Source organism: Mustela nivalis (assembly GCF_964662115.1).
Source record: "Mustela nivalis genome assembly, chromosome: 1".
NCBI lineage: Eukaryota > Metazoa > Chordata > Mammalia > Carnivora > Mustelidae > Mustela > Mustela nivalis.
Window position 1 is genome coordinate 213,625,150 of NC_139020.1, and position 26,263 is coordinate 213,651,412.

General features: G+C 58.8%; 2 protein-coding genes across 4 annotated transcripts in view; one reads left to right on the forward strand and one right to left on the reverse strand.

Annotated features, from left to right (window-relative positions):
* APBA3 (amyloid beta precursor protein binding family A member 3) lies at nt 1-7,827 on the forward strand. Of its 2 annotated transcripts, XM_082735789.1 has the most exons (11): nt 1-462; nt 1,103-1,708; nt 1,797-1,836; nt 4,861-5,006; nt 5,153-5,239; nt 5,329-5,490; nt 5,929-6,105; nt 6,185-6,397; nt 7,021-7,140; nt 7,249-7,389; nt 7,484-7,827. In XM_082735789.1, exons 2-11 carry the CDS (start codon nt 1,130-1,132, stop codon nt 7,553-7,555), a joined length of 1,737 nt encoding a protein of 578 aa, XP_082591915.1. In that variant the 5' UTR covers nt 1-462; nt 1,103-1,129; the 3' UTR covers nt 7,556-7,827. The 2 variants fall into 2 exon arrangements, with proteins under 2 accessions (XP_082591915.1, XP_082591916.1); XM_082735790.1 differs by lacking the exons at nt 1,797-1,836; nt 4,861-5,006 and having other exon boundaries at nt 323-462.
* Nucleotides 7,786-26,263, reverse strand: part of TJP3 (tight junction protein 3) — a 26,517-nt gene continuing 8,039 nt past the window's right edge. For both annotated transcript variants that reach the window (XM_082735767.1, XM_082735766.1), the window contains exons 2-21: nt 23,465-23,521; nt 23,235-23,344; nt 22,428-22,530; nt 21,861-22,185; nt 20,333-20,436; nt 19,182-19,347; nt 18,803-18,911; nt 17,349-17,407; nt 17,042-17,108; nt 16,659-16,815; nt 16,095-16,203; nt 15,781-16,018; nt 15,454-15,665; nt 13,009-13,104; nt 10,370-10,440; nt 9,876-10,086; nt 9,693-9,793; nt 9,250-9,513; nt 8,409-8,455; nt 7,786-8,032 (exon numbers count right to left, since the gene is read on the reverse strand). In XM_082735767.1, the coding sequence (XP_082591893.1) occupies nt 7,930-8,032; nt 8,409-8,455; nt 9,250-9,513; nt 9,693-9,793; nt 9,876-10,086; nt 10,370-10,440; nt 13,009-13,104; nt 15,454-15,665; nt 15,781-16,018; nt 16,095-16,203; nt 16,659-16,815; nt 17,042-17,108; nt 17,349-17,407; nt 18,803-18,911; nt 19,182-19,347; nt 20,333-20,436; nt 21,861-22,185; nt 22,428-22,530; nt 23,235-23,344; nt 23,465-23,512 (2,700 nt within the window). In that variant the 5' untranslated portion in view covers nt 23,513-23,521 and the 3' untranslated portion in view covers nt 7,786-7,929. The remainder of the gene's footprint in view (nt 8,033-8,408; nt 8,456-9,249; nt 9,514-9,692; nt 9,794-9,875; nt 10,087-10,369; nt 10,441-13,008; nt 13,105-15,453; nt 15,666-15,780; nt 16,019-16,094; nt 16,204-16,658; nt 16,816-17,041; nt 17,109-17,348; nt 17,408-18,802; nt 18,912-19,181; nt 19,348-20,332; nt 20,437-21,860; nt 22,186-22,427; nt 22,531-23,234; nt 23,345-23,464; nt 23,522-26,263) is intronic.

The following is a 26,263-nucleotide window of genomic DNA, read 5'->3' on the forward strand; positions in this document are numbered from 1 at the left end:
AACCGGAAGTCCGTCTACAATAGGGTCCCTGCGCTGCTTCCGGTGTCTCTAGGGTCGAAAGAGACCGCCTCTCACCTTAATACTTCCTGGTCCCATTTCTTCCCATCTGCCATCCATTGGCATAATGCCCACAGCCGTCCATGGCAGGCAGTGATCACTAACCCCAATTTGTAATTGAAGAAACGGGTCCAGAGGGCAGCCCGACTTCCGCTCTGCGTGAAGAGGCCCGGGATTCGAACCCTTGGTTCCGGCACCCAGGGCTCCCGCGCGGTGAGGCTGGCTGGGCGAACTACATTTCCCAGCAGGCTCCGCACACGCGCGCAAGCCCAGTGGGTGCGAGCGCTGCCGGGACAGACCTGGCGGCGCCGGGACCAGGAATCCGGGAGCGGCGGCCGCAGGAGGACTGTTCGGCTGGGGACAAGCTGGGGGGCCTCGAAGTCCGAGGCCACCTCGGTTTAGGAAGTGAGTGCCTCGGTGGGCAGAGCGGGGTCCGGAGGCGGCGGCTGGGGAAGGGGGTCTGAAATCTTGAGGCTGGGGTCCGCGAGGGGACTGGGGGCTTCACTCGTAGCTTTAGGTGGACTTACGTTTTCAGGCAGGATTCTGAGGTCCGGGTCAGAGTCCGGGGTTGGTCTTGAGCGTGGCCTTGGAGGTTTTGAGACTAGGCTCCGCTTTCTGGCGTCTTAGATCTCTAATTGAGTCTGGGGTCCTGGATCTAGTCTTAGGCTGAGGTCCTGAGTGCGAGGTGTCGGGGACCTGCACCCAGCGCGTTTGTGTAGTCAGGCTGAGTCTCCAGCCCGGGTTACAGGTCGCGCTAGGGGAGACTTGGAAGAACCAAGTCTGGGGGAATAGGGTCCACGGGTGGGGAGAGGCCTGGGCTGACAGGTCCAGGGGCGTACTCCCAGGTTCCGAGCCTATGAAGCCACTCTCTTACCACTGCCTATTTGGCATCTGGATTTCCTCAGCCGTAAATTGGAGGTCATAGCGGCCGGTCCTTGCAGGGTATGATGGGGGCTAGATTCTGTGTTCTACACGGACAGCACCCACCTGGAGCCTGACACCATGCTGGCACTCGGTTAGTCTTATCTTCGAATCTCTCTTGCAGATGCTGGCCTGAGCCTGGGGTCCAGGCATGGAATTCTTGACAGCTTCCCAGTCTCCCGCGGGCCCTCCAGCTATGGACTTGGAGGAGGAGCCCAGGGACACACTTTCACCCTCTCAGGACCTACCCCCCCGCTGCCAGTGGGACCCCGTGCCGAGACGCTCCGGCAGCCTGGGACAGATGGAACTCGATGGGCCAAGTATTGAGGACCTGGTACCCCAGTTTGAGGCTCTGCCTGGTGATCTGGTGGGCTTGTCCCCGGATGGACCTCCCTGCCCTTTGCACGTGGCCACGGGCCACGGCCTGGCCTCTGGGGACATTGCTGATGGCCATGGGCTCTTGTCTGCCGAGGCCGGCCGGGACGACCTGCTGAGCCTTTTGCACTGCCAGGAATGCCCTCCTTCCCAGTCTTGTCCCAAGGAACCTCCGGACCCTGCCCCTCGCCCACTGCAGCCCCCTGAGGACCCAGACGGAGATACCAGCGCCCCGGAATGGGCGGAGGGAGCTTCTGCCGAGCAGGGTGGCAGCAGGAGCTCCAGCAGCTCCCCAGAACCCTGGCTGGAAACGGTTCCTCTGGTTGCTCCCGAAGAACCACGTGCCAGTACCCAGGTAGAGCCTGTCCTGCCCCCCAGGGGACCTCTGCTGCCAGGAACCAAGCCAGGACACTCAGTCCTACCCCTCTTCTATCTTCTTCCAGAGCCCCAAGACCCCGGTGCCATACCCTGCCCTCCAGGAGGGTGAGTGTCCCGCCCACCCTGGCCCCAGAGGTTTAGCAATTTCAGAATCACCCCAATCAGGCTCCTCCCAAAAACGGCACAAAGCTTCCCAGTAAGGAGTTGCTTCTAGAGAGGCTCTGAGGTTGGTTGAGTAGATTCCAGATGGTGTGGGAGAGAGTGGTGAGAATGTTCTAGAATGGATGGGGACAGGAGGGGCAGGTGTGGCATTCATGGCGCTGGGTTTTAGAGTAGGGGCTGGCAAATTACCGTCTATGGTCAGATCCAACCCGCCCGTTTGGGCTTGTCTCATGAGCTAACAGGGGCTTTTATGTCTTTAAGTGGTTGGAGAAAAACAGAGCAGCATTTCTTGATGTGTGAAAACGATGTGCAACTCCCATTTCCGTGTCTACAAATAAAGTTTTATTGAGACACAGTCCTGCCCATTCATTTACATATTGTCTATGGTGGTTTTCATGTTACAACGGGCAGGTTGAGTAGTTGCAGTGCAGACCGACTGGCCCACAGAGACAGACTGTCTGCAGTTTGGCCCCCTGCATAGAAAGTTTGTCAATCTTGGGATGCCTGGATGGCTCAGTCGCTGAAGCGTCCAACTCTTGAGCTCAGCTCAGGTCTTGATCTCTGGGCTGTGGGTTCAAGCCCCGCGTTGGGCTCCCGGCTGGGTGTGGAGGCTCCAGGGTGTGCTTTTTTTAAAAAAAAAAAAAGAAAGAAAGAAAAGAAAAAATTTGTCAATCTCTGCCCTGAAAACATGGGAAGAACCAGTTCTGGGCACCTAGAATGTTCTAGGATTTCCCCCTAGACTACCTAGGGCTGCAAGTCAAAGAGCAAGTTTTATGGCTGTCGGAAGGTGAAGCTCGTTTGGACTTAGAGTTCCAAGAAGGTGCTGGAATCATGGGTGGAGCAATGAATTACCTTGGGAGTTCCAGAACTTGGCATTTTGCCCCGTGGTTCTAGGTTTAAAAGAACCTGGGCTTGAACGTGTTCTAGAATGGTGAACAGAGCTGTCTAGACTGGGGAGTTTGGTAATCATGGAGTGAATAGAGCTTATCTGCTTATAGTTCTAGACCAGGGGGTGTTCTAGGCCTGTGGACAGGGCTGTCTGATTCCAGAGTAATCAGAAAGTTCTAGAGTCGTGCTGTACAATAGAATCATAACATGAGTGATGTGTGACTTTTTTTAAAAAATTGCATTTAGTGTGAGAGGGAGTGTGTGCATGTTAGCCGTGAGAGGGGCAGAGGCAGAGGGAAAGGAAAGTCCCAGCCAGGGGTGCCTGGGTGGCTCAGTCAGATAAGCATCTGCCCTTGGCTAAGATCATGATCTCAGGGTCCTGGGATTGAGCCCCACGTTGGGCTCCCCACTACTCCCTTCCCCTCTGCTGCTCCCTCTGCTTGTGCTCACTCTTTCTCTCTCTCAAATAAACAAATGAAACATTAAAAAAGAAAACCCTGAGCAGACTCCTCACTCAGTGCGGGACCCGATACAGAGCTTGACCCCATGACCCTGAGATCAGGACCCGGGCCGAAATCAAGAGTCAGATGTTCAACCAGCTGAGCCAGCCAGGTGCCCCTGTGTGTGACTTTGAATTTCCTAGTTATCTGCTTTAACAAAAATAAACACGGGGCACCTGACTGGCTTGGTCAGAGGACGTGGGACTCTTGATCTCACAGTCATGATTTCAAGCCCCATGTTGGGTGTAGAGATTGCTTAAACAAAAAGCAAAAACTTAAAAAAAAAAACAAAAAAACGGAAAAAGTAATAACATTTTAAGTAACTCAGGCGAGTTAAGGTGTCATTTCCACGTATAATCAACATCTTAACAATTATTTTACCTTTTTTTTTCATACTAAATTTCTAAAATGCAGTTTGCATTTCTGAGGTGCATAATCCCTACACGTGTGTGGCCGCTAGAGTACTAGGTGGTGTGGTTCTAGAAACCCTGAGTGGACCTGTTTGTTTTTCCAGAATGCTTAGATCCCAAAAGATAGTGGGCAGAAGGGGCTTTAGATAAAACTCACTTCAGGTCATCCAAAGCTGGGGCTTTCACCTGCAGTTCTAAACCAGAAAAGCAACCACTCCTTGTTAGGACATTCTGGAACTGGCTGGTTCTGGATTGCTCAGGAATTACGGAGCCTTGACTGCAGAGTTCCCGTGCAGTGCTGGGCTAGGTTGGTGGAATTCTAGAACTACACGCAGAGTTGCTCTTTTCTGGACTACTGATATCCTCTTAGGTTCGCTGGGATCAGCCAAGGTGTTCCGACCATTTGAGGATGTTCCAGAACCATAGGAAGAGCCAATGGCCGTGATGGCCAATGCCATTACGATTAGGAAGTTACAGAGTCATGGAGTAGGAAAATTTGGTTCTGGAGGGGTGCTGATTTCTAGACCCTGCAGAATCCTGTGGGGTGGGACCTGTGGAAAAGCTCTGGAACCACGAGGAGCCATTTGGGGTTCTGGATAGTGTGAGAATTTTAGACATGGGGGAAGTCATCTCTTCCTGCTCTGATTGGGGAGTTCTGGAACCGTGGAGTTGCCTGCAGTCCTGGGCTGAGAAGGGAGAGTTCTCAAACAGCCGGAAAGCTGACTGGCTCCGGATTGATTCGGGGGATTCCTGAACCTTTGAGAGCAGTTGTCTGTGGTTTTATAAGGTTGCTGGTTTTAGAAATGGGAGTGCCTGGTTCTAGCTGGATGACAGAATTCTAGAAAGCCAGGGTGGAGGTGCCCGAGTGCTGGAGTACTTCTGGGATCTGGCCTCGGTTCTAGACTCCGGGAGGACTCTTGAAACTGCCCCATGGACAGAGTCCGAGCTGGCTGTAGACAGACAAGAGGTCTCTAGATGTCTGGCTCCTGAAGATGAGATGGTTCTGGAACAGTGGGCGGATGCGTGTGGTTCAGGGGGGCTAAACCACGGGGTAGAACTCTGTGCTTCCAGACCCCTGAGGGAGCCGAGACCCAGGGCAGCGCCCGTGGGGTTGGACAGGCGTGGTTGGGGGCTCGCAGGGGCTGACCGTCCTCCACTGTTGCCTTCAGTCCCTGGTCCCTGTGACCACGAAGACCTCCTAGACGGTGTCATATTTGGGGCCAAATACTTGGGCTCCACCCAGCTGGTGTCTGAGCGGAACCCGCCCCCCAGCACACGCATGGCCCAGGCCCGGGAGGCGATGGACCGCGTCAAGGTGAAGCCAGGGCTGGGCAGGTGGGCTTCCCCGGGGCCAGTGGGCGGGTGGGCGGATGGGCCAGGTCCCCCGAGGCCCTCGGAGCCCAGCACAGCAGAGGCTGGGTCTTCGCAGACCTCCACGTCCCACCCCCCCCCCACCCACAGGCCCCCGACGGGGAGACCCAGCCCATGACGGAAGTGGACCTCTTCGTGTCCACCAAGAGGGTCAAGGTTCTGACGGCCGACTCCCAGGTATGGGGCCGGGGCCAGCTGCCGGGGTATGGGGGCCCCGCTGAGGGCCCGCACAGCCCGCCCAGGCCCGGTGTCCCCCCCACTCCCAGGAGGCCATGATGGACCATGCCCTGCAGACCATCTCCTACATCGCGGACATCGGCAGCGTGCTGGTGCTCATGGCGCGGCGGCGGCTGGCCCGGCGGCCGGCGTCCCAGGCCCCCAGCCACAAGCTCTACAAGATGCTTTGCCACGTCTTCCATTCCGAAGACGTGAGCAGCCCTGCTCCGGGCATTCTGGTGGGGGGTTGGCGTTGGGGGGGGAACTCAAGCTGGCTCTACCCTCTTCCAGAGCCCTCCTGGCCATGCTGTCCCCACAGTGTCCTCCCACTGGTCCCCAGTGCTGGCCGCTGTCTCCCTCCCCACCCCCAAAGCCCCTGGCCCTTCCTGGAAGCCCCGGAGACTGGCGCCCGACCCCGAACCTTCCCGGCTCCAGGCCCTTCTCCCTCCCCTCCCCTCCCCCCAGAGATTCCCCAAGACAGTGGCTGGGTTTCACAGTCTCCAGAAGCCACAGGGGATCCACTGCCGCCTGGGAATCATGTCCCTGCCAAGGGGGCGGGAGGGCTCGGCCCTGAGGATGCCAGAGGGTTTGGGGGACCTGAAGGAGGTGGGTGGGGCACCCCCCAAGAGATGTCACCCATCGGCGTGCAGGCTCAGCTCATTGCTCAGGCCATCGGCCAGGCCTTCTCCGTGGCCTACAGCCAGTTCCTCTGGGAAAGCGGCCTTGACCCCAGCCAGGTGGGCGCCCAGCAGAGCCAGGCCGCGGGCCCCGGCCACCTCCACAACGGGGACCTCGACCACTTCTCCAACAGCGAGAACTGCAGGGAGGTGAGCACACGGGATGGGGGCCCCTCCCCGCTCCCCCGGGGCAGCTCTCATGCCCCCCGCCCCGTGTCCCCCCTCCCAGGTGTGCATCGAGAAGCGCCGGGGCGAGGGCCTGGGCGTGGCCCTGGTGGAGTCGGGCTGGGGCTCCCTGCTGCCCACGGCTGTCATCGCCAACCTGCTGCACGGGGGCCCCGCTGAGCGCTCGGGGGCCCTCAGCATTGGGGACCGCCTCACCGCCATCAACGGGACCAGCCTGGTGGGGCTGCCCCTGGCCGCCTGCCAGGCCGCTGTCCGCGTGAGTCCACGCCGTGGGGTGGCCGGGGTGTCCTTCCCTGGTGCCCTCTGGAAGGGGCAAGGCAGAGTGTGAGGTCCCACCCACCCCGGTGTGCTGGGGAGACAGAGCCTCCAAGAGGGGGCGCTGCTGGTCCAGGGGGACCTTGATGGTGTGGGGGCAGCATATGAACTCAGGCAGTTTAGCTGCAGGGCCAGGAGCCCTCCTCTCCGCCACGAGGCTGCCAGTGTGTTCTTGAGCCTTGACCCTTGTTGCCAGCTGGGGAAACCGAGGCCCGGAGCTGGGGAGGACTTCCCATACCGTCCAGCATGTTACTGAGCAAGCGTGGCAGATGCTGCTAGAACCGTGCTCTTGACGGGGAAGCTGAGACTGCAGATGTTCTAGAGGATATTCTAGAACCATAGGAAGAGATGGGGAGGGGAGAGGTCACCGCTTGGTCCCAAGGCCTCCTGGCTTGAGTCTGTGTTCTTAACTGCTTCTCGAGGGGTCTTCTAGAATCCAGAGCCTTGACTCCGAAGCTCCATTTCACGAGTGGATAAACTGAGGCCCTGGGGTGCTCCAGTGTGCCGAGAGGCCCGACGGCACCCTGGAGGCCCCACTAGGCCAACAGCCCCCGTCCCGCGCAGGAGGTGAAGTCACAGACCTCAGTGACCCTCAGCATCATCCATTGCCCGCCTGTCACCACCGCCATCATCCGCCGGCCACACGCCCGCGAGCAGCTGGGCTTCTGCGTGGAAGACGGCATCGTGAGGCCCTGGCCCCAGGACGGGGAGGTTGGGGGGCGGAGTGGGGGCTGGTGGCCCCGAGCGCGGCCTCCTGAGCCACCATGACATCTCTGTCCCCACGCCCTGCAGATCTGCAGTCTGCTCCGGGGCGGAATCGCAGAGCGCGGGGGCGTGCGCGTGGGGCACCGCATCATCGAGATCAACGGGCACAGCGTGGTGGCCACGCCGCACGCCCGCATCATCGAGCTGCTCACCGAGGCCCACACGGAGGTGGGCGGGCAGTGGGCGGGGAGGGGGCGGGGCCTCCTGCCCATGTGCCGCCCCCCAGGAGTCACCACCTCCTCTCTGCCTTCCCCGCCCACAGGTCCACATCAAAACGATGCCAGCGGCCACCTACCGCCTGCTCACCGGCCAGGAGCAGCCCGTGTACCTGTGAGCAGCCACCAGCGTCCCCTTCTTCCCACCGCCGTGCCTTAGCCCCGGGGGCCCTGGGAGCCCGTCTGTGGAGACTCCAAGGCTTCTCAGTGCCCTGTTGTTTTCTGACGGAAAACATTAAATGCTAAAAAAAATGGGCGAAATCTTGGCTTGAAGTCTGAGGGGTCGAGAGAAGAAAGACAAAACCAACTCTCACTCCGCGTCCTTTCCAAAAATCGCCAGACACCAGTGTTGTGAAAATACTCTATTTATTAAAAAGACTGGCAGAAGGAGGCTGGGTTCTAGGTTTTGAATGGGAAATTGAGTCCCAGCTCTGGGTTTGGGCCCGTCCGGGGGGAGGGGGGGTATGGGTCAGCCCGGCCACCGGGGAAGGCATCACAGGTCAGTGGCTGGACCCCAGTCATAGCCGTCCTCATCGGAGGATTCCATATCTCGAGCTCGTGTAAACTTTTTCTTCAGGGCTTCCCGCCCATATGTCCTGGGGATCAGGAAACAGGAAAGGCTGTGGGCGGTGGGGAGGCTTGAACTACCCTTACCTGAGGCTGACTCTCTGCCAGGCACAGTGTGTGTGGACAGAGATGAGCAGGACTGTGGATTTAGGGGTCAGCCCTCATTAGCGAACTCCTACGTATCCTTCAAAGCCCCATCTCATGTCTTGTCCTTCTGGAAGCTTTCCCACTCCTCTCAGGAAATGGGCCCTGACTACCTAGGGTGGAACTGGCCCTTCTGCTTTTATCTCGCCCACTAGGCTGGGAGCACGTGAAAACAGCTTGGTTCCAGGTCCCTTCATCCCCTGAGGCTGTGTCCCAGGAAAAGGGCTGAGGGGCTCCAGTCTGGAGTACAGGAGCTCTTACCGCACACTGTCCTGTCGCCTTTGACCGTGGTGGGGGTGGCTGTCCACCTAGAAGGGGAAGAAAGGAGATCAGCACTCCCCCCAAAGTGAGGAAAATTGGGATGAAATGCGCCCCCTCCCAGCTCCCCACCTTGGCCCAAGCAGTGCTGCCCACAGGCTCTCCTCGCTCACAAAGCCTGCAACTCCTCTCTCATTTTTAGTGAGAAGATACGCTGGGATGGGGGTAGGGAAGACCTTGGCTGAGATCCGCTAGCCTGTCAGCACAGGAGGAGCTGGGTTTCCTGTCTCCAGAATTCCTCAGAGGGTTGCTAGGAGTTCATAATCATGTATGGAAAGTGCTCAGGATAGTGCCTGCCCATAAGCAAGCTTCCATGGACAGTTGAGCAGGTCGGGTACTGCTCAACTCCTGGGAGTACATCATAGATGTGTACATTTTCACATTTAATTAAAAAGGGCCTGGAGGAAGGGGTTCCTTTGTCAGATTTACAGAAAGGCACTTTGGGGGCTGAGGCAGCCTCACAAAGAATACTATATGTAAATATTTGTTATTGGTAAACACCCAAGTCCTATGGGCTGGGATTTGGGTAAGCACATTCAATTTAAACCACCACCTTGTGACGTGGAGATTGATCTGTTCCATTGGATCCCAGATAAGGAAACACTGCGGTTAAAACATTTGTTTAAAGTTGTTCAGTGACTCATGGGTTCAAATGGCCTAGGTCTGGGTCTGAGACACTTCTGTTTGTTAATATCTTGGGGGGAAACAGGCCCTCCCCCACCCTGCGGTGTGTCTCAGCCCCATCCCAAGACCCCTGCCAGGGCCACCCCGGGTCCCTGCTCACCTGGGCCCCTTGGGGACTGGAGGCTCTCCCATGATCCCGCAGGCTCTGGGGCTCATCCGCCAGAACCGGCTCCGAGGACCGGGCCAGAGCTGGCGCTGGGGGACCCTCGTCCACGTCCGTGTGGGGCCCGCCCTCGCCGTCTGTGTAGCCCTCGCCGTCTGTCTCATAGTCGCTGTTGACCCGGCTGTCACAGCTCAGATCCGCGGAGCTGTCCACCAGGCCGCGGTGTGGGAGCTCCAGGTTGTCCTCCGAGGAGTTGTCCAGCTGTGGGGCAGGGCGCCCAGGCTGAGCCAAGACACCCCCCAACCAGCCAGGCCCTCCCTGATCTCAGACCAGATCCCTGACCCCAGACACCAGCCTTCGATCTCAGTCCCAAACCAGGTCATGACCCTGACCTCAGGTCAAAGCTGGACCGCGGACAAGCCCCCACCCCTGACCCGCACCTGGTCCTCCGCGGTCCAGATGGGCCGGGTCTGCTGCTCGCGGATGATGGCCTTGAGCTCCTGGTACCAGCCGTCACTCGTGCCATGCAGGGGGATGGTGGCTGCGGGGAGGGGGGCATCAGCGCAGCGGAGAGCCTTGCCCCAGCCCCATCGCCTGCCCGGGCTCCCGGGCTCCCAGCCCACCGGTGAAGAGGTGCTCGCTGTGCTTCTGCAGCTCCCGGGCTTGCGCGTAGAGGCGGCGCGAGCTGCGGCGAGACGCGGGCGCCAGCCACTGGCGCAGAGCTTTGAGGGCCCCGCGGCTCTCGGGGGTGCAGAAGACCACGATGGGGTAGTACTGCACGTAGTTGAGGCGTTCGATCGCCGACGGCGTCACATCCAAGAGCGCATGCTTGTTCTGGGCCCAGGCCACGTGGAGGCGGGGGCGGGGGCGGAGTGGGGGCGGGGGAGGGGAGAGGAAGAGACCGCCGAGACAGAAACACGGAGACAGAGTGGAGACAGAGTCAAGAGGCAGGTGAAGAACAGCTCATCAGAGATGCGTGTGCGGGGCGAGGTCAAGGTGGAGCCCGGCCTCGCACCGCAGGTCCTGCAGGGCGGAGATGGCCCAGGGCTCGCCTGTCCCTCCCAAGCCCCCACATCACAGCACCTCCCCGAGGGGCGCTGGGGGAGTCCCCGCTTACTTTCTCCGCGATCATGCGCACGGTGTCCAGCTTGATGATCTTGGAGGGTCTGTCCGCCCTCAACACACTGTCTGTGGCGGGGAGAGAAGCCGGGGGCTTCGGAAGGGCGCTCGCCAGCAGCCCATATGCAAGCCCACCTGCCCCTCCCCCGCTCAAGAACCCACCCTGGCTCCCCATCGCCCGGAGAGCAAAACGGCCGCAGTTCCCCAAGCCTCGCGCCTGACGCTTCACGGCGCTCAGTCTCCCTGCTGACCGCGGCCCACACTGCTACTGACCCACTGGGAAACAGCCTCGGGGACAGAACGTCACTGGCTCAGGGTCACGAAGCCAACAAGGGGCAGGGGGAGGAGCCTGAATTGGGGTCTGTGTTCTAGACACTGCCTCTGCCAGACTTGACCCCCAACTCCAGGCCTTTGCTCAGACTGTGGAAGGAGCCTGGTCTCCCACCCCCCATCAGTCCTCTAGGACTTGAGAGGGAGCACTGCTTCCTCCAGGAAGCCCTCTAGCAAAGCCAGGCAGCTGAAGGAGGAGACGTGCCCTGCCCTGGGGCACGGAGGGGAGGCGGTTTCTTTTTTTTAATTGTTATAAAATGTGCATAAGGTAAAATGTGCATAGCATAAAATGTACCACCTCAACCCTCTCTAAGCGCACAGCTCCGTGGCACGAAGCACACTCACGCTGTCATCCCCACCCTCCATCTCCAGAACTTTCCATCTCCCCACACAGAGACACTGTCCCTGTGAAGCACAGACTCCCCAGCCCTGCCCTGACCCCGGCTCCCACCGACTCCTGTCTGTGTGGACGGGACTCCTCTGGGGCCCTCCTGGGGTCCTGCGGGATGAGTCCTTCTGGGTCTGGTTGCTCTCGCTGAGCCCAGTGTCCTTGGGGTCCCTCCATGTGGTGGCAGGTGTCAAGGTCCCTTCCTTCCTAAGGCTGGACCATGTTCCCACGTGGGGATGGACCGAGGCGTGTTTACTCATTGGCCCTGGGTCATGTCCATAGTTTGGCCTCCATGGACAATGCCGCTAGGAACTGGGGGGAGGGGCGGGGAGGGCGGGGCAGGGGTCAGCGGTCAGCGTGACCCCTGCCCTTTACTTCTCTGGGGTGTAGACCCAGATGTGGACTCACCGGCTGGGTCAGATGATGACTCTGTGTTTGACTTTCTGAGGAGCTGCCAACTGTCCTCCCCAGTGGCCGCCCCGCTCTGTTCCCCAAGCCACGCACGAGGGCTCCAACTTCCCACATCCTCATGAACACTGGCCATTCATGTTGGCTTTGACACTATGGCCCTCAGGACCCCGGAGCCCCCTCCTGCGGCCAAGTTCCTGTCCCACAGACCCTACGTCCCAGGTTGCTCTTGGAAAAGCCTCCTGGAAGGCTGCTGAGCCCCGGGGGCAGTGAGAAGGCCAAACGGACACCTCCTGAGACGCTCACACCTCCCTCGGCGGGAACCCCACACCCGGGAACCTCAGCCATGAGCCGCTGTCACAGATACATCTGGTGAGCGCAACAGGCCCCATCCGAGAGACGGGGAAGGGAGGTCTCAGGGAGGGCAAGCCACCAGCTCGGGGCCACCCAGCCACGAGCAGGAAGGGGTTTAGGACACGGACTCCCCAGCACTGCTTCAAGCTGACAGGTGCTCGTCTAACGGCCTCTCTCCATCAGAGGACCCTCCAGGAGCTCGATGAGCTGTTGTGTCTGCAAACGCCTCTCCCCCTCCTGTGGGGGCTCCTGGGATCTCAGCCCCATGGGGCTCTGAGCAGAGGCTTTCTGTGTTCAGTGCATGCGCTCTGCAAACGTTTCTTGCTGGACAGCAGCCGCAGGCAGGATGTAAGTCAGCAGGCGTGGCTGTCTCCCAATAAAGCTTTATTTGTAGATTCCGAGATTCGAAGTTCATTAGCATTTTCACGTGTCACAAAATTTTTCTTTTCACTTCTCTTCAACCATTTAAAATGTGTAAGTACGGGGCGCCTCAGTGGCTCGTTGGGTTAAGTGTCCGACTGGGGATTTTTGGCTCAGGCTGTGATCTGTCGGTTGTGAGATCAAGCCCTACAATGGGTTCCCTGCTCATGGGGGGGTCAGCTTGAGATTCTCTCTTTCCCTCTGCCCCTCCCCCCTTGCAGGTGCGTATTCTCTCTCTCTCTGTAAAAATAAATAAATCTTTTTAAAAATGTGAAAATACCATTGTTAGTTAGCAGGCTGTATTAAAGTTTAGCTGATGGGCCAGGTTTGGCCCAGGAGCTTTAATCTGCTGACCCCCTAAGCTAGCTTGTTTCTGGAGTCGTTAATTTGGGGCCTCCGCAGGGGAGCGTCTCTCTTGTTCAAAGCTGTGTCGATGGCTCAGTAAATATCTCACCCACAAACGAGGGACCGGGTGGCACGCTGGCTGCCTGGTGAGCTGTGTTAAGAAGGATTCTGAGGCTCTATCTGGACAAAGAGCGCCAAGATTGATTCCGGACATCGGCCCCCAGCATTAGAGGTGTGCTGGCGCCTCGTGTGCTCACATCTCCACGGGCTGCCAACAAACAGCAGTCGCAGCAGCCCAGCCATCAAGCTGCTTTGGCCCCAGCGGCGGGGGAAAGTCTTGTCAAATGACCCCGCCCCCCACAACAAGGCCGCTGTAGGACCTGTGTTCTCACCTGCGATTTCAAACTGGTCAGGCATCTCAGCAGTCAACTTCTGCATCGCGATGTCCGCCACAGGCCCCAGGATCACCACCGGGCGCTTGAAGCTGGCTGAGGGGCAGCGAAATGAAAACAATCAAGGTCCCATGTGTAGTGAAGTCTGCTAGATCTAGCCAGGCCCATGGCCGCTCAGCTAAAGACTACATCTCCCAGCGTCCACTGCGGGCAAGGACAGCCATGTGACGGTATCCCGGCCAATAGGGTGCAAGCACAGTTGATGGGTGCGGTGCCGGCTTGTATCCTTCCGGGAAGGATAGGAGCCCTCTTCGCCTACCCGCCTGTCTGTTACTTAAAAAGAGGCGTCTTGTTTGTGTCTGCAGGGGTCACGTGGGATCTGTTAGAGCCGCCGAACCCAGCTAACTCAGTGGTCAGCAAACTACAACCCAGGGGCCACGTCTGGCGCACCACCTGTTTTATGAATAAAGTTTTATTGGAACACGGTCACGCCCACTCCTTTAGGTATTATCTCTGGCTGCCTTCCTGCAGAGCTGAGTCCTTCTGGTGGACACTACCCAGCCCGCAAAGACTAAAACGGTGCGTCTCTGACCTTGTACAAGGAAGAGTCTGCCAACCCCCGGACGGATGGATGCACCATTTTAGCCAGGAGGAAACTGGCGCAGAGGGCACCCTGACAGGAGAAAAGGGGGTAACCAGCACCCCCCTTTGTACCGTGACTCTGTTCTTGTTCTCTTTTCCCGGACTCCAGGCCTTTCTCTCTCTCTCAAAACCTCGATACATTCAGATTTCTAAACATTCTTTGGTCAAAATTAAATTGGTGGCTTTTTATTTTTTAGTCTTTCTCAAAATATAAGTGTTTCTCCTCTCCTGGACGTTGGAGGGGCAACTGCGGAGCAGCTCAGCCCATTCCCATCCCTCTAGCAGATGTTTTTCTTTTTTCTTCTTTCTTTCTTTCTTTCTTTTTTTTTTTAAGATTTTATTTATTTGACAGACAGAGATCACAAATAAGCAGAGAGGCAGATGGAGAGAGAGGGAAGCAGGCTCCCCGCTGAGCAGAGAGCCGGATGCGGGGCTTGATCCCAGGACCCTGGGACCATGACCTGAGCCGAAAGCAGAGGCTTTAACCCACTGAGCCACCCAGGCGCCCCAGATGTTTTTCTTTTAAAGGTCTCTGCCCCTGCGGTAATTCCTTCTCCGCACCCCCCAAAGCTGTGGGCAAGGGCTCGCTTCCCCCCGCTGCAATCTGGATGGGCCCGTCTCTGCACCAGCCCGGTGCTCAGAGGAAGGATCTATGATCTACATGCTGCTTTTGTGTGTATTTCCAAATATTTGATTAATTTCTTACGATTTTTAGCTCTTTTTTTTTTTGAAATTACCTTTTAAAATATACATAACCTAAAATTTACATTTTACTCTACATTTGAAGGTGTGCAGTTCGGGGGCGTTCAGTATATTCACAGAGCTGTGCGGCCACCACGCCTACTTTCAGAATATTCTCATCACCCCATCAGCAGTCACCCCCCCCCCCCCCGTCTCCTCCCGAGACCCCATGAGCTCCCTTCCCGTCACTGGAGGAGCCTGTTCTTGACGTATCACGCTGGTAGACTCACACTCCCTGTGGCCTTCTGTGTCTGGTTCCCTCCCTAAGCGTCCTAGGCTTGAGGTCTGCCCCCAGGGTGGTGCGCTGGGGCATCTCCCTCCTGCTCGGGCCGAGGGACCTGCCCGCGCGTGGGGGGACACGCTGTGTTATATCCCTTCATCTGCTAAGCATTCGGTTGTTTCCAAATCTGGGCTGTGGTGAATCACGCCGCTGCGAACATGCGCGTGCACGTTTCAGTCTAACACCTGTTCGCCCTACGCGTGTATTATAAAGGGTGTCTGTTTGGCGCCTGCAGCACCCACGGAATGTGCAACCCCCCCGCCCCCCGCTGTGCTGACTGGTGCCACGTGTGGCTGCGGAGAATTACAACTCGGCTGGTCTGAACCAACATGTGCTTTGAGTGCAAAATACACACCAGATTTCTAACACGGTGCATGCACAGAAAAAGATGCGAAGTATCTCCCTGACAACTTATAATTGTATTATCGATTAAAACGATACTTTGGATACATTAACAAGACACCTTATTTAAACTATCTGTAACCATTTCTTTTTTGATCATATATGTGGCTAACTCGATTGGAAATAGGAATTAAATTTTTTAAAGCAAAGAAGCCCTCTCCTGTTTCCTCGGGCACCCCACAATAACCCCAAATGGGTATTTTTGGTGGGAGGAGAGAGATGAGGATGGGGGCTTCCGAAGAACACGTGGTCCACAAATTCAGACTATCTTAGGAGCCTTCTTCCCGGCCCCACCCCTTGGCCCCAGCCCCGCCCCCGCCCCTGGTCCCCCTCGCCCCCCCCCGCCGCCCCCCCCCCCCCCCCGGCCCCTGGAGACCCACCTTCTCGCAGCACCACGCGTTCATAGGGCGGGTAGTGCCCCTGCCTGGTCAGAGCGGACAGGTCCTCGCGGCTCCGATGGGTGGTCTTCTTGGCTCCGCGCCGAAGGCCCCGCAGCCGCCAGAACTCGGCCCGCGCGCTGGAGCCCCCGGAGGCACCCGGCCCGGCCCCCACGGCGCGCTGGGCCTCCTCCAGACTGGCCAGCTGCTCGGCCCTGGGGAGAAGCAGGGGGCTGGTCACCGAGGGCGGCAGAAAAGCAGCCCGGGGACGGTGGGCGGCGAGGCCGTGCCCGTCTGCGGCGGAGCAGCGGAGGCCGAGGGGGGGCGCACCTGCTCTGGTTGGGGATGATGCCCCGCTCCTGCTCCCGGAGGTCGCGCCCCATGCGCACCGCCAGCCAGTGGCCCCCGCGGGCGCGGCTCTGCCCAGGGCCGGGGTACAGCGTGTCCAGCACGTGGAAGACGTCCCCGCGGGTGAAGCCCAGGCCCGACGGCGGACTGGCCTCCAGCTCGAAGTGCGTGCGGATGTAGAAAGAGTCGCCCACTCGGGACTGCACCATTTTCCGGAAGACTGCGGACAGGGGAGGCTCTGTGAGCACCTGGGGCCGCCACCGGGCCCCAGCCCTCTGGGCCACACACACACTCACTGTCCTGCTTCCGCTGTGTCACCAGCGTCACCTCCTCGCCCGGTGGTAGCCCCAGCAGGAACTGCACGGCCTCCTCCCGGGTCAGGTTCCGGAATGGCACATCATTCACCTGCCAGGAAGGGGGCGCGAGATGGGACACAGCCCCAGCCCCCTCCCCTGCCCGCGCTGGGCATCCCAGCTCCGCCCCTGGACAGAGCCCCCTCCCAGGAGGAAGACAGCGGGGACTAGACGTGGTGCCCCGCTGACAGGGGCAAGGGGGCCCGGGACAAGGAGGACACTCAAGGCGGTTAAGATTATAAAATGGGCTGAAGGAGGCGATGGTTCTAGGGGCAGGAAAGGCACCAGGAAGGCATGACCCCGCTGAGGTGGTGGCCCAGATGAGCCGTGTCCTGGGCAGCAAGGTCGTGATCGGCCAACAAGGTCATGACGCTGCCAGGGAGGCTTTAAAAATGTTCAAATGTCCGTGGCGGGGGGTGTGACCAGCCCGTGGGGCAAGCACAGGGGAGGACACACGGGCAGGAACAGACCCAGGAACTGCACCCACTGCCAGCTGTCCCCAGTCACCTGCAGAATCTGATCTCCCTCCTGGATGCCCTGCCCGTCAGCCGGGCTGCCCTCCTGCACCCCCGACACGAAGATGCCCACGTCATTGCCCCCAGCCAGCCGCAGCCCGATGGTTGGGCCCTTGGGAAAGTGGACCACCCTGGAGTCGGGGCTGTACCTGGCAGGGGAGGCAGAGGCCGCGTCAGGCTGGAGGGGGCAGGGCGGGGGTATGCTGGGCGTCCTTGGGAGAGCCCCCACCCCCTCCGGGCCTCAGTTTCCCAAACGGCGCCATATGGTAGACGCATCAACAGACTGGGGCCAGAAGGCAGGACCATGTGTCCTAGAGAGGCGGCCCCTGGATGTGTGGGCCTTGAGCCAGTGGGCTTTCTTTCTGGGGGACATACCCGCGGTCCTCCACGCTCTGGCTGCTGGACACCCTGTAGATGTCGTAGCTACTTGGCCTTGGGGAGTCTGAAAGGGAACAGCAGTCTCTTTCCAAAGCACACGGACTGGTCCAGCCGCCATCCCGCTGCCGGATGGCCTCCCTCCCCTACAGTGCTGTCACTCAGCCCTCCACCCTCCCCAGGGAGACGTCCCTGACCTCTGAGGCCCATGCCAGCCTCTCCTGCCCTGCCTGGCACAGACTTACTGGCTGGGATCAGAAAAACCAGAGGGACGCTCAGAGTGACCACCCTTCCCCAATCAGCTCACCTGGTTCTGAGACGGTTCTAGAATCCACCGAATTTTCCCGATGAGGTGGGGGGCTCTCCCTGGAGGGGAACAGACTTGGGGTGAAGTGGGGGTGGACGCTGAGAGGCAATTGTTGGAATTCTGACTTCGCTGCACCCGGGTTCAACTCCTGGTTCTGCTCCTTCCCAGCTGGCAACCACAGGCGCCGCTGCTCTCTCTGGGCCCCGGGGATGGCTCTGGCAGCCATGTGAACTAGTTGGGGAGGGGATCACCCACCCCCAAACCCGACAGTCCTAGGGGGCGCTGTGGCTGTAACCCGCAAAGATCACGCATCAGAAGGGACCCGCCAAGCCGCCCCAGCTCTGGAATCTTGGACACGGCATGAGGACATTTCCTGGCGTGTGGAGCTGCTAGGCTTTGGGGCAATTTGTTACACAGCCACAGATAACAGAGAGACCCCCTGCCTCACAGATGCGGATGCTTAAGCAGGATGCCCACTTGCTTATCCCCACCTGTCGGGCACTTAGGTTTTTAAAGATTTTTATTTATTTGGTTGACAGAGAGACACACAGTGAGAGAGGGAACACAAGCAGGGGGAGTGGGAGAGGAAGAAGCAGGCTTTCTGCTGAGCAGGGAGCGAGACGGGGGGCTCGATCCCATGACCCTGGGATCATGACCTGAGCTGAAGGCAGATGCTTAACGACTGAACCACCCAGATGCCCCTGGGCACTTAAGTTTTTAGGCATTGTGTTGTGTCCCCTCAAAATTCATCTGCTGAAGTCCTAACGCCCCACCCCATCTCTGCGTGGGACAGTCCTTGGAAATAGGGTCGTTGTGGATATAACGAGCAGAAAGCAGGTCCTACCAGTAAGAGCAGGGCGCACGCACCCTGATCCCTTGTGACTGGTGTCCTTACGAAATGGGAACACTTGGACACATAGACAGAGGGGCACAGAGGGGAGATGATGTGAAGACGGAGAAGGGTGGTGGGGAGGGGTGTTACTGGAAGCTACCGGAAGCTAGGAGAGAGCCCCACCCCCACCGGTGAGCCTCCAGAGAGAGCGTGGCCCCACCCACGCCCTCCTGTGATGTCCTAAGCCCTCGGGTCTTGTCATAGCCGCCAGAGGACACAATGCTAGGTCACCGCCCCCCCCTCCCCATCTGTAATCAACATCATAAGGAACAGGAGCCCTCAGACCTCAGCACACATCCATGGCTGATGGCTGTTGTGCCCCGAGAGAAAATCCCTAAAGGTACGTGATGCGTTCTGGAGTCTTCTGGGCTGTGATGTGAAATTCAGTTCCTTCTGCATTAAAGTTGGGTCACAGCAGGACCAAGAACCAGAGCCAGTCATGGGGGCAGGGAGGACTATGGGTGGACAGGGGAAGCCTCTTCCAGGCAGGCTGCCAGGTGCAAAAGATGTATGTGCCCATGTTCCCCTCGGGCTCGACCCTTCTGGCCGAGGGCGTACGTACTCGGGGGAGTCGGTTTGGCTGGCGTCCAAACTCCGTCGCACGTGCCGGGGTGGCGGTGGGACATGGGAGGGCGGCGCCTGGGACAGCTCTGAGCCGAGGTCCGAGATGTCTGCAGGGCAGAGCACAACCCCTCAGGCCTCGGCCCACACCTTCCAGACTGGATCCATTTCACAGAGCAAAACATCAAGGCCCCTTGCAGCAGAGGGGCCCCGACCGAGTTACCCGCCTGCTCTGACTTACTGTGTGGCCTTGGACAAGTTTCTGTCCCTCTCCGAGCCTCTCCGGAGCTAGGCTCGCCAGTCCCCGCCAGGCTCTGCCCGGCACTCTGTGCCTCCCCTGCCCTCCACTGAACCCCCAGGGCCTGCTTCCGGCCCCTCACCGTCCAGGAGGGAGCTGTCGCTGTTGCTGTCGCTGACGGCCGGCGGGATGTTCACCAGGAATTGCCCTTGGTCCCTGAGCACCAGGAGAGTCAGCTTCCCTTCCGACTTCTCTATCAACCGCCGCGTGTCGCTCAGAGACAGATTCTTGCTGGACACACCATTGATCTAAAAGGGGCCGGGAAGAAGACAGGAAGGGAGTTAATGCAAAATCGGGGATACCAGAAACAGATAGTCTGTGCAGTGTGGGTTGGTTAGAAACACTTAATACCCAAGAATTCACGAGAACAGCCGATCTCTAGAGGAAATAATAGAACTGGACTCCTCTTGCTTCGAGGAGACCATGCCCGGAAGTACCTCCCACAAGAATTCCAGAATCGGCCAATATTCTGAGGGGCAGGGTGGCACTAGGGGAAAATTAGAAGCAGGCTGACTCCCCATCTTCCTAGAAGGGGAACTTCTCAGGAGACCCAAGGAACAGTTGTTAGAAACAAGTCTAAATAGGGAACAGGGAGTAGATAGCCAAAGATACTAGAAGAAGACAATTGTAGTAGGCACTAGAAACAGACATTTAGAGGTGCATTAGAAACATAATTTGGGGAAGGACTTAAGGTCCTCTCTGGGGCGCTCCGGGAATCCCTTTCCAACATTTCCCCAGTGGTGTGTCTGTTTCCATCTACCCGGGGATTGTGAGTTTCTCATCCCTCCCTGCTGGGTTACCGATTTCTAGCATCTGCCCCAAACCACTAGAAACAGACAATTCCTCCGGGTCACTAGAAACAGGTAACTCTGAAGAGACTCTTGAAGCAATCCACTGGAAACGGTTTGGAAATCAAACACCAGGAATCACTAGAAACAGGTTTTCAGAAGAAGAGTCTGGAAAGAAACCAGCTCTAAGGCAGAGCTGCGCCTCTAAGCCTGGCCTCTGGACCGTCAGCACCGAACACCCAGGGCGAGTTCTGGAAGGAGCGCCGTGGCCAGCCCATGGGATTCTGGGAATACTGGAACCCGATATTTGGCCGTGTTAGAGGAGAGAATGGGGGCAGGAGGGAGCCCGCGTTGTCCTCTCTAACCTTTGGTTCCAGCCGGCTCTGCTGACCTTGTCTGTGGCCGGGTCTCCCTGTCCTGTCCCCAACAGGAAGTCTGGGCTCACCTGTAGGATGAGGTCACCTTCCTGCAGCCCACGGTTCCTGGCGGCCAGGCCCGAATCGGTGATGTGCTTGATGAAGATCTGACTGCCCAGGGTGACCCCGAACTCTGTAGGGGGAGGAGGGAAACTGAGGCAGGGCCTGGCTCCTCTCATGCTCAGACTTCTCACCTGCCCTTGACCCTCCCGCCGGCCTTCCGGGCCACCCACCTGAAGGGAGAGCTCGGGCCTGGCCCCCTCCACGCCACCCTGGGGCTGTTCTGACAACCCACCAGCCAGGATCGTGATGTCAGCACAGAAGGTCACGGCCGGGGGCCTGGGAAGGAACAGCGCCGTGGTCCCCGCTCCCCAGCGCCCTGCTCCATCACCCCACGGATGCTACTAATGACATCACCACCAGGGTTCAGGATGTGACCGTTGCTATTAAAATCCCAGGGTGGGGGACCCCTGGGTGGCTCAGTTGGTGAAGTGTCTGCCTTCGGCTCAGGTCATGGTCTCGGGGTCCCGGGATCGAGCCCCGCTTTGGGCTCCCTGCTCAGTAGGGAGCTTGCTTCTCTCTCTCCCTGCTCTCGTGTTCCCTCTCTCTCTCCCTCTCAAATAAATAAAATCTTTAAAAAATAGTAATAATGGTAAATAAAATTCCAAGGTGGGGACAGATGTTCTGGTGCCATCTGTCACATCGTTACATTTAGAATTCTAAAGTCCCAGGGGCGCCTGGGTGGCTCAGTGGGTTAAGCCGCTGCCTTCGGCTCGGGTCATGATCTCAGGGTCCTGGGATTGAGCCCCACATCGGGGTCTCTGCTCGGCGGGGAGCCTGCTTCCCCCTCTCTCTCTCTCTGCCTGCCTCTCCATCTGCTTGTGATTTCTCTTTGTCAGGTAAATACATAAAATCTTAAAAAAAAAAAAAAAAAAGACTTAGAATTCTAAAGTCCCAGTGCTGCCATGGACTCGAGATAGGGTTGGAGGTCACGACCCCGTTGGTGGCACGAAGGGGATCCAGTGATCGTGACGCTCCATCCACGTCCAGTATGTGGACTTCCTGGGGCCGCTCGACATCGTCACAAACCTAGTGGCTTTAAAATGATACCGATCTGCAGTCTCATAGTTCTGGGCTCGAAGTTCTAAAACCTGGGCGCAGGCAGGGCTGGTCCTCACCGGGGCCCCAGGGAGCCCCGGCTCCTGCCCTTACCTGGCCCGCGCGCTGTCCCCTCAGCTCCCCGCTAGCAGCGCAGGGTCTGCCCGTCTCTGGGACCCCCCGCCCTCTGCGTCCCTCTCATGAGGACCTCATGGGGATGCCAGGTCCCCAAGAAACCAGGGTCACCCCCACCTGGGAAGGCGTGACAAGGTCCCCTCTGTCTCAGGAGGGGACACATCCACAGGTCGCGGGGTCCAGGCCAGGCACATCAGTGGGGGCCCTTACTTTGCTGACCACAGGCCATGCAGGATGGGGGCCAGCGCAGTGGTGGTGCCTCTCAGCGGGAATCAGTGGGAACGCTGCACCGCTGGCCCCAGCGCGCCCCGGCCGCAGGCTCACCTTCGCTTTCTCGCCTCCGCACCAGCACAGATTTCACGGGCCTCATGCGCACGTCCTGCCGCGGCAGCCGCTTGAAGCCGGACACCAGGGCCAGCCCGTTAGCCTCAGAGCTCGCCCCGGGGCTCCTGCGCCCGTGGCTACCAGCCCGGCTCCGGCGGCCCGCCCTTGGCTGGCGCGAGCGCTCGTCCCAGGAGCGGCCGGAGCCACTGGACGTGTCCCCTTCATAGCCGCGGCCGTGGTCGACCTCGTCGGAGTCCCGATGGCCCCGGCCGGAGGGGCTGGTCTTGGTGGCGGGCAGCTGGACCTTCCGGGGACGCTTCACCGTCTGTTAGGGGAGGAAGCGGGGGGCCGGCTCGAGGCTCTGCCCCCATCCACTGGGTGGTCCTGGGGGACCCTGGCCCCCTCTCTGGGCCTCAGCGTCCAAGCTGTGAAATGGGGACAAGAGTCCACTTGCTTGGAGAAGCTTACACTCCGACTGCCCCTGGGCTACAGGACCAGGTGGGGCTCGGGCTGGGGGGAGAGGCGGCCCCTGGCCCAGAGGCTGCCCCTCCCGACCCCCCCACTCACAATGTTGGCCAACTTCGTGCAGGTCTTGAGTATCTGAATGGCAAAGGTGGAGGTGACACTCTCCATGGAGACCCCATTCACCATGACGATGTGGTCCCCCAACCTGAGGGAGGGGGCTGGGTCTCAGGGAGGAGCCCTCACAGGGGAGCCCTCTCCCCAGGCCTTCCCTGGGGGCTCCTAACACTTCCCCCAGTGCCCCACTTTGGGGTAGGCACCCCCAGTTCTGCAAGGCCTGCTTCTAATTCGCTGGGGTCCCATGTCTCATAAAGACCTGAATTGTTCTGGGTCTCAGTTTCCTCATCTGTAAAATGGGGCCAATCATAGATGCTTCTATAATAATAAAATGCTATGATTATAATGGGTGTCTTCATACCCCTCATTTCTTCTGTGCATCCCCTCTTCCTCTGTCTGGGTTTCAACATCTCTCTCTCTCTCTGAAGCTGTTTCTTGAGTCTGGGCTGAACCAGATCACCCATGAGTCGCTCAGGTCCCTGAGCCATTTCTCCCCAACATAACTCCCCAGAGCCTCCTGCCCCCAAAGGCTCAGGACACAGGGTCTCCCTCCAGCCAAAACAGCCTTCCCAGTCCTCTCATTCCAGGAATGCCTGGGGCCACTATGACCCTCAGAGCTACATCGGAGGACTAGAAAGTGCATTGGGGAGAGGGAGGGCCACATCGCTAACTCGGTCCTGCCACCAGCTCCAAGCCCTGTGTTGCTGGAGCTAGAAGGCAGCAGGCACTGTGCTGGCTCCTCGCTTTGGCCCACACGGGTCCCTCAGCCAGCACCCCTGCCGCCTCCCTACTCACCGCAGTCTGCCCTCCGCTGGTCCCCCGGGCAGCACATCAGACACAACCACGGACCCACTGGGCCGGTCTCGGCCACCAGAGATCGCAATGCCAAAGCCTCGCTGGGGGTCCTAAGAGATGAGGAGACGTAGGATGAGCATCTGCTTCCCCTGGGGACAAAGATTCTCCCATCCAGTCAAGCAGCCCCGGACATTCCTGTTGGTGCCCACACGGGGAGAGGGAGGCCTCACCTTACAGAGCGTGACCGTGTGCTGTTCCCAAATGGTCAGCTCCTCCATGTCCAGCACCTGGAATGAGGGGACGCAAGGTAGGGGTGAGGCCACGGCAGGTCCACTGAAGCATTTGGGGGTCCCCTACCCTGGGTGGGGAACCCGGGTCTGACACTCCCACCATCCAAGCCTGTGGGCAAGTGGCCGCCTCTCCGGGGGCCTTCAGCTTTTGCATCTGTGAAGTATGTCTACGTCAGGGTTCTCAGTAGGGACCGCTCTGCCCCCCCAGAGGATATCAGAAGACATCTGTGGACATCATGACTCCAAGAACCGGGCAAGTGGGGGCCAGGGGTGCTGCTCAACCCCCGCAGAGCTGGGCAGTCCCCGGCAGAGAACAACCTGGCCCCAAATGGTCATATGCCAAAGCTGAGACCCCGGTTTAAGTGAACCATAATGGTAAGAGCGGAGAAGGCCAATGCCTGGGGGATCAGGTCTGGGGGGACCCACGCCTGCAGGTTAAGCCAGCTCGGCCAGGCAGAGGGCATTTTTTCCGCTCCAGCCCCCCCGGGGCCTCCTCACTGTTCCTCCAATACTTGGGGCCTTTGCACCCGCCGCTCCTTCCTCCTGGAACTCTCTTTCCCCCAGATCTCTGCCTGAGTCCTCCCTTGGCCTCCTGTTCATCTTGGCTCCCGTGTTACCTTATTGGGGTGGCCTCCCAACCCCCTGTTGAGAACAATAAGCCCTAGCACTCCACAACAGACCCCCTTAGCCACCCTGCCCCAACACGGTTTCCCAATTCACACAACCTGGAACCCCTTCACCTTCTCTAGATTTTTTTGCTCTGTCCACCTCCCCTCTCGAGAAAACCAAATCCGGAGGCAGAGATTTTTGTCTGCCTCATTGGCAGTGGGGTCCTGATTCACAGCAGGGGTTCAAGAGCTGCTTAAGGAAGGAAGGAAGGACGGGCTTTCCTTGTGCCGAGGACTTCGCATGTCTTATCTCATTTAGTCCACTCACTGAAGGGAGCTTCTATTATCTATTACCCCTATGTTCCAGAGGAGGAAACTGAGGCACAGAGAGGCAAAGTCACCTGCCAAGCCAATAGAGCTGACAGAGGTGGCGGCTCGGGAATGCGGACTTACCAGATCATGGATGGGAAAGCAGAAAGGAAGACCCCCACCCCCAATTCAGTGGCTCAATTTCCCTGGGGCCTGGTAGAAAGGACCTCCCTCCCCAGCCCGGCACCGCAGGTGGGTGATTCTCTCAACAGAAAATCCCTGCGCTGGCGGCTGCTGCCGGTTCCCGGGAGAGCAGCATTCCTGGCTCCCAGGGAGAGGGGAGTGGGGCCAGAGAGGAACAAAGCCCAGGGCGGGGCCTCCCAGGCACTCCAGGCTCTGCTACCGGGAGCCGGAGCGGGAGCCCGGGAGGGAGAGGGCAGCGCTCACAACGAAGACTCAGCCCCCTTGGCTGGTGGTGGTCCTGGAGCCACTCCCAGCCTTGGCTTCCCCTCCTGTGAAATGGGTTGGCCTCCATCCCCGCTGCCCGGTCGTTCAGGGCTGAGGCACCCTGGAGCGGGGCACGGAGGAGCCACAAGCCAAAGGCAGAAAGAGCCTCCGCCCCCCCTTCTGCCCCCCTCCCCAGACGCAGCAGGTGTCTCTTTCCTCCTCTGCACACTGATAAGAAAACCTGTTCCGAGGGCTTTACACACACCAACTTGCTCAATCCTGAGGGGCCCTAGGATGTGGCCTCCTCCAAAGGGAGAGAGGACGGCCAGAGAGGCACCACGCCTGAGGTCACACAGCCGACGGCGGACCCAGGCAGCCCGTCGCACACCCCTGCTCCCCGCCACAGACCCCAGCCCTCTTCTGCTCCATGCATCTTTTCTCTAGAAACTTATTTTTCAAAACAGAATCTTTTTACTTGGCTTTGATTTTGTGCTGAATTTAGATTTGTGCTGAATTTGGCCCCCCGAATTTGGATTTCCTGGCCTTCTTCTGAGAAACAGCCCCAGGGAACCAGGGCCCCCAGGGGACAGGTGCAGGTGGCCCAGGCTTGTCCTGTCTTGCACGGGTTCGTGCCTCCTCGGTTGTCAGAGGCCTCGACTAAAACCCAGAGACCCAACCCTAGCACCCCCCCGGCGCCCCCTCAGCCCAGTTCACATCCACAGCTTTCCCCGATGGCCCCCTGTGCCTAACACACAACCCCAGGATTTGCGCACGGTTAGCCCTTGCCGCTCCGGGTCTCGGCTCCAAAGCTGCCTCCTCAGGGAGCTGGCCCTGGCTAGCCAAATTTCCCTGACTCCCTATCACTCTTCCGTGTTTCATTATGTTTTATTCATGGCATCCAAATCGTCTTAAAATATCCTGTGTGATCATCAGTTGGCAAGTTTCTGGTCTAACCCCCGGGCTGTGAAGGCTGGGTGAGCCTGTCTCTTTGCACACTCTGGTCATGGCCCTTGGCACCTCCTGGGCCCTGTGATCAGCCTCTGCTCAGAGCCTTAGCACGAATGGTACTCTCTGGCAAACTCCTATTCAACCTTCACAGCCCCAGGGCCATTGTCTCCTCCTTCAGGAAATGAGTCTTCAATGGCCCCATACACACATCTCACATCCTTAATTACTGGAATCTGGAATGTCCCTGTGCACTATGTCCCGTACACCCCTCTAGTCTGGGGGCATGCTGGTGGGCAGGGCTGGGGGCCCAGGGACCCCAGCATCGTCCCCACAACACCAGCAGGGAGACAAGAGTTTGGGGGAACGAGTGAATGGTGGCGGGAAAGGTCTATTCAGCCAGGAGATCAACGGGTGTGTTGGGAACTCC

Excerpts from the sequence above, each read along its gene's own strand:
- APBA3 (XM_082735789.1), top strand. The coding sequence starts at position 1,130 with ATGGAATTCTTGACAGCTTCCCAGTCTCCCGCGGGCCCTCCAGCTATG. Across the intron at positions 5,240-5,328 it reads TTCTGACGGCCGACTCCCAG|GAGGCCATGATGGACCATGC; the intron begins GTATGGGGCCGG and ends CCCCACTCCCAG. Across the intron at positions 6,106-6,184 it reads ACAGCGAGAACTGCAGGGAG|GTGTGCATCGAGAAGCGCCG; the intron begins GTGAGCACACGG and ends CCCCCCTCCCAG.